Raw genomic sequence first — 17,412 nt, 5'->3', positions numbered from 1 at the left:
ATGAAACAATCTCCTTAGTTGGCATGTCCTCAATGAATTCAGGAGGAAGTACCCTGATGAAATCCTATTCATATATAGGTGACAAACACTAGTGAAAAATATCAGTTTCGTGTCATGTACCGGCATAAGAGAGGAGAGTGGCCCTTATCATAATCAGGGTGGTAACTAGTCCTTAATATTAATTGTTGTTAGTAGTTAATTAGGGATAATTATTAGTTAATGATAGTTGCAATTGATGGTTGGATGTAACCATCCGTGAGGCTTAGGATTGTTAGACCTAGTTGGGGGAAACCTAGCTATAAGAAGTCAGAGTCTGTAATTAGAATAGTAACCAAGATTATAATCAAATTGAATCGTTTAGTCGATTTTAGGTTGTTCGCAAGAGCAGAGAAACTTGATTCTTTCAATCAAGTATTTATCCTGTCATTGTACATTGGTATCAGACTCGTTCGATCCATGGAGGTGTTTAATGAAATTGATCCACTTCAACAGATCTCTGAAATTCCAAATTTATCAAATGAAAAATGGGTAGAAATGAATGGAAAATTGGTACCAATACTGAAATTGGAAAGGTTAGCAAGTGATGAATTTGACACTTGCGTTGAATGGTATCTGTTTTATTTGATGGACAAGAACTGTCTAGATCGAGAGGATGGCCTTAGGAGGTGGGGCAAATCTTTAGACAGGGCGGAGAAGAAATTGGATCAGATCATGTTTCTTAATGATAATGCTTTATCTCATCCACCTCCTCGCCGAGTGAAAGTTGCTTGGACGGATAGTGATGAATTTTCGGAGTTGATTCCTTCATTTCTGTTCGATGAGGAAGAGGATAAATCAAAGATTGGGTTTATTTCTGAAAGGGAAGTAGTTACAAAAAAATAGGGTTAAATCAATTTCTTCTGTTGTTGTCGAGGAAAACGTTTATTCAACTGAGTCTGAGAATTTTCAATTCGAAGAAATTGTTGAAGCTGCGGTGAATGATATTGAAGGGAAAAATCAGATTGAATTCAGTGAGCGTTTTAACCTTATTCTCAATTCTTCTTATAACATATTTGATCCTGGAAAAGAGAAATTCCAAGTTAATTCTAAGTTGGGTTTTTGTTTTCTCGGTGATTTGAAATTTTTGGGTAGATTTTTTAAGGAAATTTTTCAGGAACGGGTTAATAAGAATGGGTACTTACCAACTTCATCGTTTACTACTTCAATTGCGAGTATACTAGATAATAATGGTGTTATTGATACTGCTATAAATTTGAATACAACCGTTTGTTTCTATCTTTATTCTGCTTCTACTTGTTCTGTATTCGACCCAGGAAAGTGGATTGGTGAGTCAGGTTTAAAACAGGGGTATCAATTCGATTTGTTTTTTATGGACTCAATTGCATATGTATTCGTTCAGAATGTTGATACTGCTAAGATAGGCAATCTATTTTATTAAAATGCTTCAATGGAATATTATGTGTTTCCAGAAGAAAGGTGTTAGCAGTCACCAAATGGCTAGTGAGAAATCTTCTCACCCTTGTTTCAAATTTACAAGTAGAGTATTTGATCGTGGGAGAGATATTGAAGTGATGTAAGCATATTATTGTTTTGATTGTTCTTATGCTTTCCATGAATATACAATTACTTCTTGTGAACTTGTTCTTCATGGGTCAGATTCATGGTCTAGTACTTTATTTGGTTGTATATCAGCTAGAGGTGATGTTTTTAGTAAAATGCCTGAAAGTGAAGCTTGGAGTTCGATTGTTGGCGAAGATTGTTTTCTCTTTCGACTTCAAATGGTGAGTTACAAGGCACTACTAGATGCATGTCTCTTCATGGTCCTGAATTCTACACGCAGGCTATATGATTGTGCCAAAGTGTTAGATGTTCTTAAAGGGATATTCTCCTTTGCTGACACTTATAAATTTGGTGTTCGTACAAATACTTCTTGTGACATGGGTCTTGATAGATCAATTCTAATGGATACTTATAATGGAAAATAGGTTTATGAGCTGGTTTATCAAATTGGCTACCTGTCAGATTGGATGTTTAGTGCTTCATTTGTTTATCTGTCAGCTAAGAGAGGTGTTATTAATACTGCATGGAGTTTGTCTGGTAAAATGCTTCTTAAGGGTATTGAGGACTGGAATCAAGTGATACATAAATAGCTAAAACAACATGTCGATGACCTGGCACTAGAGCTGTTTGGTGTATGGCTTAGGAGTATAGTGAGGAGTCGGTACAGTGGTGGAACTCATACTCTTTTGCAGCTGCAGTATGGTTTGTTTCATGAGATTGCAGCTCCTTCCCTTATATGGTTAGCAGTCACTCAGATCTATTTCCGTACTTGGTTTAACCAACTTGCTGGAACTTGTGCACTTTTTAGACATGTTTCTTCGCAAATGTCTCAAGTGGTTAGTTCAGCTGGTAATTTTTCTTATGAGAACTTGATTTTTGTGCTGATTCCTAGCTTGGGATACCTCTCCGACTTTTCATCTAAGCCATTCATTGTTCCTTTATGTGTTATTGGTACTGACATTGTTGCGGAGTGGAAACTGACTGTTACAATAGTTGCTAGAAATGAAATTTTGGGTACATCTGATGTGAGTACAATATGGAGTTGGGAGGGTGATGCAACTGATATTCTTTTGCAGCTTCGCTATGGTTTGTTTTTTGCTACAGGACACACATGGGATGACAGTTGTACCGGTGGTAAGCTATACTATCTTTCCGCGTATATTCGCCTCATATTTGATCGTGGTAAAACAAGTGAACCTGTTGAGAGTGGTACTGTTTTTGATAGAAATAATTCGAAATTCTATTCTATTTCTGGTTCGATTGTTAGTAGTGGGTTATTTCTCACAGATGCTTGTGAATGCATATCTACTCATGAGCTGATTTTGGAGTTTCGGTACCATTTGGTTTCGTTATTCGATTTTTCAAATGTTTCCTTGTCGTCTGCAAATGGAGATACTCGTAGTGTTTGTGAGATGTCTGATGAAGTGCCCACGCGGAATGTCAGCAACACTATGCTCCTGCAATGGCCTGGTGATGGTGACCCTGTGGAGTTTGCTGCGGAAGTTGCAATGCTTCTTACTACAATGCTGCAGGTAGGGTGCTTGCGCTGGAAATTCAGATTGGTCTCCACTGCTTTCTGCAGCATAAGAAATGGCACTAGTACTATTTGTAGTAGGTTAGTGTTTGATAGAGGAAAAGTGCAGCTCACTGAGAAGGCACCTGATCTATTTGTTCCCCTGCATGTGGTGCTGACAACGGACTGTCACTGGACAATTTTCAGCTTGATTGCAGTACATTTTGATGCTCCTTTATATTATGTGCTGATGAGTATTCATGGGGGTGGTTGGAACTTAAATGGATCTACACCAAGTTCTTTTGTCACTGAAATCTCTGTTTTCAAATTCCTCATTGTATTCACAACGGCGGTGACGAGATATCACAAGAAGGTTACAATATGGCCTTCCAAGGGTTATCTTCGTAGTCAACTTCTGGGAGTTAAGAGTCATGGTTGGGAAGCTAGCTTATTTCTTTATATCTGAGGCCAAGATTGTGTTCCCAACTGTTCCAGAGTTCAGACAACTTACACCAGGGGTAGTCAGCACTGTACAAGTTCAACGTGGAGCTTATGCAAAGTGCACAGAAGAAAAACTCATGACAACTCCAATCTCCTTGGTGTCAGACAGTGAGCATATTCTCTCGGGTAATTTTATCTTCGTCGCTCGCTACTTTGGAAGCTGCAGTCTCGGATGCTTACCATCATGTACTGGCATAAGAGAGGAGAGTGACCTGGCAGCTCTGTTCACATCCTTAAGGACAAGGATGTTCCGAAGGGGTAGGGAATGTCATGTATCGGCATAAGAGAGGAGAGTGGCCCTTATCATAATCAGGGTGGTAACTAGTCCTTAATATTAATTGTTGTTAGTAGTTAATTAGAGATAATTATTAGTTAATGATAGTTGTAATTGATGGTTGGGATGTAACCATCTGTGAGGCTTAGGATCGTTAGATCTAGTTGGGGGAAACCTAGCTATAAGAAGTCAGAGCAGAGAAAGAATCAAGTATTTATCCTGTCATTGTACATCTGGGTACGTGACATTTCGTGACCGTCAGGACAAGTCAGATATACGAGTTAAATGACTTGTTTTAACGGTCTCAGAAATGGTCGTTGTTTGAGCGTCTTTTTCATCTATGACATGGCCGTGCGGGTCGCGGAACAACCTATGTCAGTGACTGATTTTAACAGTCAAGGTGTTAGGACTGACTACCATCGGTCGTAGATATACATTTAAATATATATAAAAAAATAGATTCAGAACTGGCTGAATGGCTGCAGCCGTTCTAAATGGGCTGAAATGATATAATTATACTGAACTAAAATGAAATAATTATACTGGATTAACAACTTCAAAATAACATTACATCAAAACATTATATTCATTGCAAAATTCATAATCCGAGTTCATGGTTTCTTAAACAAAAGCTCAAACCAGCACCATAAAATAGTACAATTTTGTACAGCAACTGAAGTTCGTAAAAATTCAAGATCTAATAAATCAAATAACTCAAACTAAAAAAAAATCAACCGAAAAATATACAAGGACTAACGTTTTTACTAGCTAAAGAAACAAAAATGAAAGCAAAAGTGGAACCTTCTCAGTTAGCAAGAAAATGAAGCACTTTTATAGTTTCAAGACCTGAAAATACGAAATTTCATATTTTTGTTGAATATAGTCTCGGAGAATACTATAGATTGGTAGTACATAAATGATCGAACCACCAAAAATGTGAGCTCGAATGGTGGTGGTGGTGGCAGTGAATGTTCATGCCACCAAAAATGTGGTGGCATGAACCACCAACAATCACCAAGACCAACACCACTACTAAATTGAACTATGTAATGAAAGAAATGCAAAATTACAATTTACATAGGCATACCAGTAGATATAGTGTTTACCCTAACTTTATAGTGCCTTCCATCTTTAAAAGCAAGCACCTGCATCAAGTAGATATAGTGGATCTGGAACCTTCTTCAGTTAGTTGGAATATTAAGCAACAATTGTCGTTCGTCGACCTGAAATTACACACATTTCAGGAAAGATAAGTCTATTTCACCATTATTCACCAGAAAAAATTACAAGTCAAAATTGAAAATGACAAAGTATTATCACAAACATTCAATAGAACATTTAGAAAATTATGAGGGGAGTTTAGTAGGAGTTTCTTGGAGTTTGCCAGGATAACAAGTATCAATGCTTATTCAGCTGCAGTATTAGCAGCAACAATATATACCATCCCGCATGGCCCTGCGCACTGCTGCACAACCTCAATACCTGAAGAATATGAATAGATCAGAAGATCCAATTAGCATCCAAAGTCCCCATGAGTACTCATATAGAAGAACAAGTTTAATTAACCAACCTAGAAGAGCACCAAATTGCTTTTCCCGGAGTCGAGTGGTCTGGTTTGCATCATCTCCAAATAGCCTTGCCAAATTTTAATGTAGTTGTCTTGCACAATTTAGATGCAAATAATGTTAAAGTTGCGCAGTTGCTATTAGTTGTTGATATGATGTTGACAACAAGATAATGAGACAAGTATCAGATTTGTGAAAACTGTTAAACATCGTAAAATCACAGAGACTGTGTTTCCTTACACTGCTAAGTTATGGTAAAGGTCCTTCAAATTCACGTTAAGTTCATTTTTTGTGTTCTCCAAATCAAAGAATGACTGCAAAAGAAACATGGATCAGGGCATATTGTTAAGGAAATCCAGCCGACGAAAATCAATACAGACAGATTAAGAACAAATAAACTGTGACTTTCATTACTGCGGAATTATTACATGCCGACTGGACAACAATTTCAGTAATAATTGAGGGCCAATGTTTCCTAGATCCTAGTAGTATCGAAAAGGTCACATAGAATTACCAAGAAGAAAATTTATAACGTTTCTTCAAGAAACTAAAATTCTTGTACCTAACTCAACTTTAGTAATCATGTTGCTTAATCCTTCATATGGTTGATTTTAGACCATTGAAACCACACCCATAAATATACAGTACTTAAACTTTATGATCCAAGGGACCAAGGCGTGGGTAAGAAAACATATATATCCATGAGTTTTAAACTAGGCGTACATACTACATAGGAATTAAGCTTCTTTCATAGAAAAAATCGATATGCGTGAATGAATCATGCATTTAATGCAGGTTCAAGCATAATTAGTAGGTTAACCTTTCCAAGTCCTAACATTTGGAAGAAAGCCTGCACGAGGAATTATTAACTTCCTCAATTAATACATGCATTCATGTGCAAAACAAATTGCAGAAACTACAAACTGGAATAGCAATACATGTACAAAAAGAAATACGTTAACCAGTGCAAGTAAAAAAAGGAGTAGAATTTTTAATGAAGCTACACATGTGACAAACAAATTAGCGTCAAACATTAGATAAGAATTCTCTCCCTGTATCAAAATCAGGCGTGTCGTCTAAATATTCAGTAATAATGGCATGCTAAGACAAAAGATAATGAGTAAAATTATGTTAATGCTAATACATACAACTAGATAGATGTTTAGAAGCAACTGATAAAATCTTCTTTACCCTGACATCCTTCCAGTCGATCTTAACAACACTTAACAATTCGTCAAACACTAACAATTCTTCATCAAAATCAAATCAAATTCTCTAATTCGGTCAAACCAGTAATCAAAAAATCAAAAACAAAAAACCAGACCAGAAAAACCACTCACATTAAACCTAAGCTACTAATCATACCGACATTGATAATTGAAAATCGAGAAAAAACCCAAAAACATGAAAAATTAGCCGAAAGTTAACAAAAATGGTGTAAATAGAGATATAGATAGAAGGAGAAGAAATGTCCTCACCAGGATTGCACTGCGAGAAAAGTTCCTCCACATCTACAACCACATAAAACACAAACAGATTAGAACCAAAAACCCAAAAACCCTAAAATAAAAAAAATAAAAAAAATCAACATCAAAATTAATTAGGAATTGAAGATTATTAACCAGAAGTAAGAGCTTTATTATTTAATTATGGAATTCAAAGTCATCAATCTTCATCATCTGCAGCAGGACCTATTCTTCCATCTCCATTTTTGAAAATCAACAAACATCTTTCAAATCTGATTTAGCAAGAGCACACTATTTCCCATCATGAACAAATAACATGAAACATTCACACCCATCCAAACAATCGACCCCTAAAAATTGAAAAATCAAAAACCTAACCCTCAAATTAAAATACAAGAGAAAACCAAAATAAAAAAACTTACCATGTTTCATATTCCTTAAAACAAGATAATGCGAATCTCTAATCAACAACAACACTTTCAGATTCACTGGTCTCAGATTGTTTCAGATTCAATGTATTCCTCTACTTCCTGATTAACCACCTTCACTTTTATTTCTAATAGAACAGAAATTCACTTCTATTTCTAATAGAACATAAAACCAAATTCTAGTATGCATGATTATCAAACCGTAAGAGAAATGAGTTAGAGAAGGGTTTGAGGTGCGGCTCTGAGAGGATGATAGAGAAGTAAGTTTCGTTCGCTTTTGATAGGGAAGAGAAGATAAGATATGGGAAGAGATATGGGTGAGGTGGTCAAAAAGAAGAAATAGGGTTAGCTTAATCCAGCCGTTCACTTCGGTTTGGTTAATCTTGACCACCAAAAGGGTGGGGCCCCGAAAATCCAAACTATAGAATAATCTAGGATTATCGGTCACAGTGTGAGTTAAAGAATGAGGAATAAAATAATAATAAAAAATCTTATACAATGACTGTTTTTGACGCTCCTAGTTGTGCTCCGCATTTTTATTAGATCTAGGACCGTCTTGACCGGTCCACGGTCAACTGACCGCCATTGAGGGTCGGGGATGTGGGTCAGAAAAAAACCCCTTTTCCACTAGTGAAATCTCTACTCAGAAAGTTGAACAAAACCATAATACTCGGAATCTAACTAACCACAATCACATGAATAGATAAGAAGATGGATATGGAGATAGATGGTTGCGAATGTTTACTAAGGAGAATGGTGTTTCCCATATCTGTCTGAAGGTCACTGCCAAGATAAAACCTAAAAAATCATATTGGATTGAGATATTGGTCTAAATTCTAGTATAAAAACAACTGGCATATACAAGGAAACCAGCGATCGATAATCTTAATTCTAGATCAACTCAACTGGCATATACAAGGGAACCAATGATCGATTTTATTTAAGAATAATCATAACTTTTCTTTTTTGAATTGACAATATGATTAGATCTTTCGGATCCAAGCGCATGCTTCTTGTCAGCAGATTACATGGTAATTCCCATGGATCCTGCATTCCATGCTTGTTTAGGCGACGGAAACATGGAGAACACACACGTATTGCTATCCAAGTATCAATCTTTTTTTTTCAATTTTTTTTTCATATATATATATACTCCGATTGTTCTAATTGGTCAGGTATTTTATTTTTTTGAGTAACTCAATCACTCTACTTCAACCTGACAGTGATAATAATTCGATGTTGGTGCCCCACAAAATCACTTAGAGAAGCACAAATTTTGAAATAATAAAAATTGAAGGTGATATGGTGACGACTCTGGAATATGGTGACAACTATCATCTTATTTCTAATACCCGAGCTATGTCCTTTTATGAATAAACTCTATTGTTGGATTCCTCAACTCCTACAACCACGATGTTTCCATTAGTGTAAGGCATAAGTTTCTAGACTTAGGAGTTTATCATTTTCTTTTATATATATACACGAGGGAAAACTAACAAGGCTAAAAACTTATATGAAAAATACTCCCCCACACTAAAACTTTACATTGTCCTCAATGTAAAATTTAGTCATTTAAAGTAAAATTTAAGATGGGAAATTCCTAACATGATATACAAAATAAGAAGATAAAATACGTAAAAAGAAATAAAAAATAAAAACATAGGAATATAATGACAAAACTGATACTCCAACTCATGGATACTTCTGAACAACAGAGGATAAACACTAAACAAGTTATTTATTTGGAATCTAATCCCAACTCAGCCAATATATACCTCGTCGTCAAGAAAAAATTCCATCTACTTAGAAAGGCTAGTGTTCATTCTAAATTGTTCAAAAATTTCTAAAAGTTGGAGTTTTGCCTACATCAAAATGAAAGGTAAGAAATACGAAACTAATGGGTTTCCTTCCGCTTAACGCTTGGTTTAAAGTCGTCAGCCCGACTTGTAAGACGAATTCCTCATACACCAATAATCTGAAAAGTTTGGGATCCACCTAGAGCACCTGTTTCGCAAGCACTAACTTCCTACAAATATTAGTAATATAAAACAGAAACGAAGCTATCGATCGATAAAAGTCCCCCCTCCCAATACACACACACACTTATTCTTGTCCACAATTGGAAGTGGATAAAGAATATAGAATTCGGGAACTTCCACGTTTTCTTGTTCCAAAACCTGCATAGTATGAGAATCAAATATTTCTAATGGCGGATATCGAGAAACAAAGTCATTCAACAATGTTTTCGAAGCACATACGTTCAAGCCAATAAGAGGTAAATGAGAAGAAACAATATGCAAAGGGTTAGACAAACCTTGCACAATCTCTTGTATCACGAAATCCTCTTCATCCTTAAAAAACTTAAGTGAATTACTCACCTCTTTTATATCATGGTCCTCTATAAAACCTTGCAACCATTCTTCATCCGTTTCTGCCTTAACCAAAGGCTCTACATAAACATCTTCATTACAATCATTTGCAAGCTCAATTGGGTCTTCCATAATATTACTCAATACGGTCCCATTCTCAACATACTCGTCTTCGTTAGACTCAAACCTTGTTGCAGGAAATTCTTGAGAACGCTAGTTTCATCATACTCATGTACCTTTTGAATAGGTGGTTGATCATTATTAAGATCAAGAGTTGAGTCAACTACACCAATGTCATCAAATATCTCCAAAGGTTGGTCTTGTTCAACATAATTGTTCATTTCCTCTTTGTATTCATTAATGCCTTTCTTACGTCAGAAACACCTCTTTGAAGCTCTTGGAGTGATCCATCCAAATTATGAATATAGTGTTCCATTTGATTGTAAAGCTCGTTTGTTAAGGCAAAAGTAGAATCTGAAATACTTACTCCAGTATTGGTGGGACAATTATCTTCCCTTTGAATGGGTGAACAATCATAACTATGATCAGAAATTGGGCCAAACATACTATGAGCACATTTGGTTGATGAAACTGCTTCCATGTTTGGTTGTCTACAAACTGTCTCCATGCTGACCATAAATTGTTGCCTTTCATCTACCAAACTAAAATAAATATTAATAGGAGCACAAGTATCAGCCCCTATTTGTGGTTGCTCACTTACATACCCACAATAAGAAGGTTGGAATGTATGAGAATAACTAAAAGGGTGATAGTTATCCTATTGTTGAGGTTGAAAGCCGTACTGATTGCTCCAATATGCTGCATCCATAGCACTAGGTACCTGAAACAAGATTCTCAAAACTCGGTTAAGAGCCAGAAAATATGAATAGCTAAAAGAAAGAAAAAAACTAAACTAAAAAAAAAAAAAAACTAAAATAAGAAACCAAAAACAAATAACAACCCGCTGCCTCCCCGGCAGTGGCACCAAAATTTGATCGATGTCATATGCGTCAAAAATAAAATTATATTATATAGCAAGGTTAAGAAAGGATTGTTCCCACAGAGAGGTATTGGATTGTCGTTTGTTTCGGTTTCGTATAAGTAACAAGGGGGGATTTTCTTATGTTTATAAAGTAAAATAAAATAAAAGCAAATAAAGAAATAAAACACGCAAATCAAGGATGGGAAAATATTCGTCAACGATTTCGTTTTCATTCACAAACATGTTCTTGTCTTAATAACTAGAATTGATATTTAATCTCTCTTTATCAAAAGCCCTAAGATAGCTAGTCGAAAGAATATCCCGCAAATTTCCTGATTTCATCACACATACATGTAAAACCATGCAAGTATGAATTCTACCAAAAGAATAACCTAACACCATGCGCTAATCAAGTTCAATTCTTATGGAGCATTAAGATTCATGAAATTAGGCTAATCAATGCAATTGAAATATATTGCGCAAACAATTCGAACAAAGGTCAAGGTTCACATACGATTACAAGGATGTATCACTACAAGCTATAATCATATTTATATATTTATGCTACTTATGTTCAAGGATTATCGCTCGATGATAAACCCTAAACTAGCTATAGATATGAATATGAGTTCTACCAATTTGCAACTTGACAAAAAAAATACTCAAATCATGTTGCAATACATCAATCATGCAACTATATTTTCAGAGAATCATGAACGATAAATATGATACAAAACTAATACTCCCTCCGTCCCAAATTAGATGAACTAGTTGTAGTTTGCACAATTCTTAAGGCAAGGAGGAAACGAGAGTATGTTTAAGTATTTTTTTATAATTATACCCTTATGGATAATAACTAGTAAAACTTAAAAATGATTTATCTCTTAAACTATACCACGGTTTTTCGTAAACTTTATACCGTTGAAAAGCATTTTAAAACACTTACATAAAGAATATAAACATGGCTATCAAATTATACATATTTCTTATAGTAACAATAATCAATGAAAAGGGTAGTTTTAGAAATATTCCCTTGGTTAGTAAGATAGCTCATCTATTTATGGGACAAAATTTAAAACCAACTAGCTCATCTAATTTGGGACGGAGGGAGTATATTAAATCAAAGAACCATGTTATGTGAAATCCAACTAATCCATAACCAATAATAAAATTAAGTACTCATGTCATAGGAGTTCATAACAAGAAGAAAGTAAAAATTTATCATGTTCAAACCCTAGAACAAAAGTAGAAGAAAAGATATATATCCCTCTGCAGTAACACAACCCTTTCCCCTGCCATGACTCCTTGCTGTTGTAACAACCATCCCAGCACCTCAACACACTCTTGAGCCACTTCTATGCAATCCATTCCACCAGAATGCAGCTGCCACATCTAATCCTTACTGCCAATTTCATACCCAATAACTTTAATTTCTTTCTTGTCTTCTCAAACTTCCACCAGGTACACCACTAACAGAATCAAACCCATTCTTCTTAGTCTTCCTCTACCCTACTTCTCAATCACAAATTCAAGAACACCACTCTCATATGTAACCCATGGACATCAACACCCTAACTTTGATGAAAACTCAAATCCGAGATGACCCATCTTCTGAGAACAACGGCTGTCTTTTATCTCTTCTTATTTGTCTCTGAATTCGACTTTAACCATTACCCATATGTAATTCATCCGCAATTCTCTATTTGAACTCTGAATATCAACTTCCAAATCTCCATCTCCATGAAAACCCAGATATCAACTTCCCCTACTTCTCGATCTAACCACCACAACCATCTCTTCTATTTCAATTGAACATCAACAGATTCATCTTCTCGATTTCCCCATGAATTTTCTCGAACTGATTCACATCTCAATTTGGTAGTAGTGAAAAACAACTGCAACTCTCTGATTAAGAAAAGAAATGATTGAGAGAAATGATTTTCTCTCAAATTTTGGTCTTCTGTAAGAGATATAATGGATACAAGCGCTCCAAATGCATGATAAGTGCTACCATGAAACATCCCCTTATCCTCCACTGTGCTCCATATAGTGCTTGTAATGAAATGATGTTTTTTATCTTCTTTCTCCAAATGCACGATTTATTCTTCTTTTGCTCTAAATGACTCTAAAGTACCTAAACACTCAAAAGAAAATATAAGATACATATTTTACAAGAAAACTAGCAAGGAAAGTATAAACAATAGATAAATATCAAGGTGTTTACGACACCTATCAACAATCTGGGAATGAAAATCCTCCAAGACGGATTTGTAAAATGGCATCATCCTTTCACTGTAAGGATCCTGATTGAAACGTGCTAAATTTGATGAGTGCTCTTTATGAGCTTGAGGAAATTGTACAGAGTCTTCATGTACGTCCAAGTCAGGATGTTGGATCCTTCGATGCTCATCATGAGTGTATACTCTGTCTTCGTCGTCACTGGTGGAGATCTGGGTTTTAGAAGAATATTCAACACCATCAATACCAATACAGAAAAAGTTGTCGGTAGTATTCTTCCTAGGGTGAACATATGTTGATTCCGTCAATAACATAAGAACTTTCAAAAGGGCGAACACCTCGTTATGGATCTTGATAATGTTTGCTTGATTTGTTACTACATCCTTTAGGATTTTCATCAGATCAGTAATATTGGTTGAACTTTGAGTATTCGTAGCTTCCTAAGGAGTTTAACTAAGCAGACCAAATTTCGTAGTAATCAGAGGAATGCTGTCGGTATTGGGAGATATGAAATTGAGATTGAATTATTTTGAGCCCTCACCATAATCAACCATCTTGAGAAAAAAAATTGAAGAATTGGTTTTGCAGCTGATAGATTGATCTCCTACTGTGGTCGCCAATTTATTGGTGGTAAAAACGATTTACTGGTTAAACTGTAAAATATTGGAGTAGGCAGATACTAGATGATGAAAATACTTTAAACCTTTAAACAGATGCATTTCACAGGAGTGCTTTGAGTTCGAGAAACCAATCTGCAAGAGTCTGGCCTAAACTAAAAAATGGATGTTCCAGATTCAATTAGGTCACAATGGAAACAAAAGGGTCGATCTGTACTGAGAGAAACTGAGAAGGTGTTGAGATCAACGCGTTGGAATGCGAATGTGTTGAACTTCTTTGAAGATGATTTCTCTATGTTAGACTGAGAGAAAGCTTCTGCACGTTTTTCGGGATATCGATGTTGTATCACTGATGATTCCTTGATTGTCCATATCATAGGTTGATGAACCTATATGTACCAGAGGTAGTTAACACATTGATCTCATATAAGTTATGGCAGTTGCAATAAAATTAGAAGAGTATAGAAGTGAAAATAATGGTGGAACCAGTTCCGTTTTGTTGGGGAGACTTGGTGGTTGTCAGACCAATACCCATTTACACTTCAATTGTCAGCATGACTTACTCACTTTCTCATTGTGGTGCATTGCTGCATAGCATGTGTTGTAGGCCTCCAGACCAAACCCTAATAAATATCCCCCACGTGACGTTATTGGTGGCCCGTTTTTTGACTTGATTCATCGACAATACCATCACTACCTAAATGTGGAACAACACCTTGTTTAAAGTTAACAAAAATATCTCTCTCGGCTCTATATGATTCAACTGAAGGGAAGTCATCTGGAACCAAGCTTCAATCTTCAATAATCAGAGAGAACTGGACCAAATTTCTCTGAAAATAAATAGAAGGCTATTATTGGGGCGTCGCACTCCAATAGAGGGGCTTCACTTGGATTCTTAATGTCCAAAAAAGTAGTTATGAGATATCCTAACACATATACAAAATGTCTAGATTACCCTTTAACTAAAATAAAAACTTAAAAACCGTAGAAGTGATTTTACGTCCAGATTAGGATTAATTCCAACCGTAAAATTTTATTTGCATGTAGTTTTACGTCCAGGTTTGGATTAGTTTCCAACCGTAGAAGTTTATTTTACGTCCAGGTTTCTTTTAATTCCAACCATAAAATCCGATTTTACGCCCAGTTTTCTTTTAATTCCAACCATAGAAGTGATTTTACGTCCAGGTTTAGTTGAATTCCAACCGTAATTTTCAATTTTACGTCTAGGTTTAGTTTACTAAATTTTCCTTTCGTCAACCTAGCCGTAAATTTCAATTTTACGTCCAGGTTCCTTTTAATTCCAACCGTAGAAATTGATTTTACGTCCAGGTTTTGATTGATTCCAACCTTAGAAATTGGTTTTACGTCCAGGTTTGGATTGATTCCAAACGTAGAAATTAATTATTATCTAATTAAATTAAATAAAATTAAAATTAAATAAAGGGTTATTCGGTCATTACAAAATTATTTGAGATAAGGGGTTTTTGATATTACTTCCGGGTGACCCGTTTTTGTCCTATTAGGTGACGCCCCTCTAATGGAACGTGACGTCCCAATAATAGCCTTCAATAAATAACATAAGAAGAATTAAATGTCGACGCCATGAAAAAACTCAAAAAAAATTAGATTTGAATAATCGCCTTCGGAATCGGCTCCTCGTCTTCACTCTCTCCCTCTTTAATTAACGGTTGCCAAGATATCCATCTCCGTCTAATCATGAGTCTACAAGTTGCTCAACCAAATACGTTGTAATGCAGGAACTTCAATATTGATATGTAACCTGAGAATTTCCTTTTGGCTCAGAACACGTTTGTTTTTTCCTCTATATAGGTAGAGTGTTCTATATAGAGGTTTACCTCTATATCTATATAAATATCACTATATAATCTCTCTTAAAATCATGTTTGTTTGACCACTATCTAACAACTCTATATTGTGTACCCAATTTTATATATTTCTCATTTTACCCTTATAATATTTAAAAAATCCATGAATATCCATTACAACCAAAGATGTTCAAAAATTCCAAAAGGAAAAAAATGTATTAGAAAATACAACCAAAGATGTTCACTTTTTCTGAAACGGAGCGAAAGTATAACTTTTTTCTGAAACGGGGTAAAAATATCACTTTTTCTGAAACGGATCAAAAATATCACTTTATATGAAACGGGCGAAAGTATCACTTTATCTGAAACGGGCGAAAGTATCACTTTATCTGAAACGGGCGAAAGTATCACCTTTTCTGAAACAGGGCAAAAATCACTTTTTCTGAAACGGGGCAAAAACGTAACTTTTTCTGAAACAGAACAAAAATATCACTTTTTCTGAAACGGGGCAAAAATTTCACTTTTTCTGAAACAGGGCACAAATATCACTTTTTCTGAAACATGGAAAAAATCACTTTTTCTGAAACGGAGCAAAAATATCTCTTTTTCTGAAACGGCGCGAAAGTATCACTTTTTCTGAAGCATGCGAAAGTATCACTTTTTCTGAAACGGGGTGAAAATATCACTTTTTCTGAAACGGCGTGAAAGTATCACTTTTTCTGAAACGGGGGAAGTATCACTTTTTCTGAAACGGGGCTAAAGTGTCACTTTTTCTGCAACGGAGCAAAATATCACTTTTTTCTGAAACAGCGCGAAAATATCCCTTTTTCTGAAACGGGCGAAAGTATACTTTTCTTGAAACATCTAAAATTTTAGATTTTAAATTAAGAAATTATTTTTGGACATTAGAAGTTTGTTCGAGGATATATTAGTCATTTGAAGGTTTAATAGAGGCAGAGGCTCAAAGATAACACCTCATTGGTGCTATTTGATTTCCTCTATATAAATAGAGATTTGCCTCTATCTTTGCAGAGGTAGTGGAAAAAACAAACACGAAATAAATGGGACCCACCACTATATAGAGGCTAATAGAGGTTAGCCTCTACATAGAGGAAAAAACAAACATGATGTCAGACTCTTCCTTGTTGACCCATGATCTACACCATAATTCAAAAAAATTCCCATAACCTGAATCTTGAAACCCAATCCTACTTAGTTAGCTGGCCATGATCTAAAATACGCCTTGGGACTTAATAAGTCTACGACAACCCAAAATCTTCTTTGTGACCAAATTTGTATCGTGGATCAAAATCTTTCATTATGATCCAATATTTGCTCGATGAATGTCAACCCAAAGTCAACAACTAAACCCTAATTATACCACTTTAACCCAATATCTATCTGTAATTAGATAATTGTTCAGTGGCGCAAAATCTTACATGATGACTGTTTTGACGAAAAATCTTACGAGCAAGTAGTAATCCAAATTCATATCTTAACCTTAAAAACCTTGCATCTTGTTTTAAACTTCCAGAACCATCAACATATAATTTGTGATCCAAGCTTTACTTTAAGAAACTAATTTCCCATGATCCAATGTTTTTACGTGATTCAAAATCCATAAAGAGGATGAATGCCATCTGGCATAAAATTTACCTCAAATCGACCCAAAATTTAATACATGGACAAATGATCTAAAATTTCGAAACGACTTACAATGCTAATTAAAATCTAATCGTGTTCAAAAATATGCCTAATTCAGAAACTTGCGCATAGATGGGGAATTTGCCTATGTAGGTACACATTTCATCTTCCGCCACGTGTCCACAATGGTACACGTGGAGGACATGCGGCTAAAAGCATCAAGATATGATATCACACGTGGACAACCAAGAGTCACTTTATCCTATCCCCAGAAAGATCTAAGATCGACGGCTGGGGATAGTCCGACTGACGCAGACAAGACAGGGGCAGAGGACAGATGTCTACCGCGGACAGACATCTCAACTACCCGCATTTAATACCCTCAAACAGCATATGTGTCAGTCAGCCTGTGTAGGAAGCGCATATAAC

At 35.6% G+C, this 17,412-nt stretch overlaps 1 protein-coding gene across 1 annotated transcript; it reads left to right on the top strand.

The window, feature by feature from the left end:
* The first annotated feature begins 340 nt into the window (after positions 1-340).
* On the top strand, positions 341-4,302 carry LOC113318563. Its single transcript, XM_026566743.1, has 2 exons — positions 341-2,115; positions 2,410-4,302. Exons 1-2 carry the CDS (start codon positions 2,028-2,030, stop codon positions 3,537-3,539), a joined length of 1,218 nt encoding a protein of 405 aa, XP_026422528.1. The 5' UTR covers positions 341-2,027; the 3' UTR covers positions 3,540-4,302.
* Positions 4,303-17,412: the final 13,110 nt, after the last annotated feature.

Source organism: Papaver somniferum, chromosome 10 (genome assembly GCF_003573695.1).
Source record: "Papaver somniferum cultivar HN1 chromosome 10, ASM357369v1, whole genome shotgun sequence".
In the NCBI taxonomy this organism is placed as follows: domain Eukaryota; kingdom Viridiplantae; phylum Streptophyta; class Magnoliopsida; order Ranunculales; family Papaveraceae; genus Papaver; species Papaver somniferum.
The sequence above is the reverse complement of the archived record's forward strand: the minus strand, read 5'-3'. Positions and strand labels throughout refer to the sequence as shown.

Excerpts from the sequence above, each read along its gene's own strand:
- LOC113318563 (XM_026566743.1), top strand. The coding sequence starts at position 2,028 with ATGTTTAGTGCTTCATTTGTTTATCTGTCAGCTAAGAGAGGTGTTATT. Across the intron at positions 2,116-2,409 it reads TGGTAAAATGCTTCTTAAGG|GTAATTTTTCTTATGAGAAC; the intron begins GTATTGAGGACT and ends TTAGTTCAGCTG.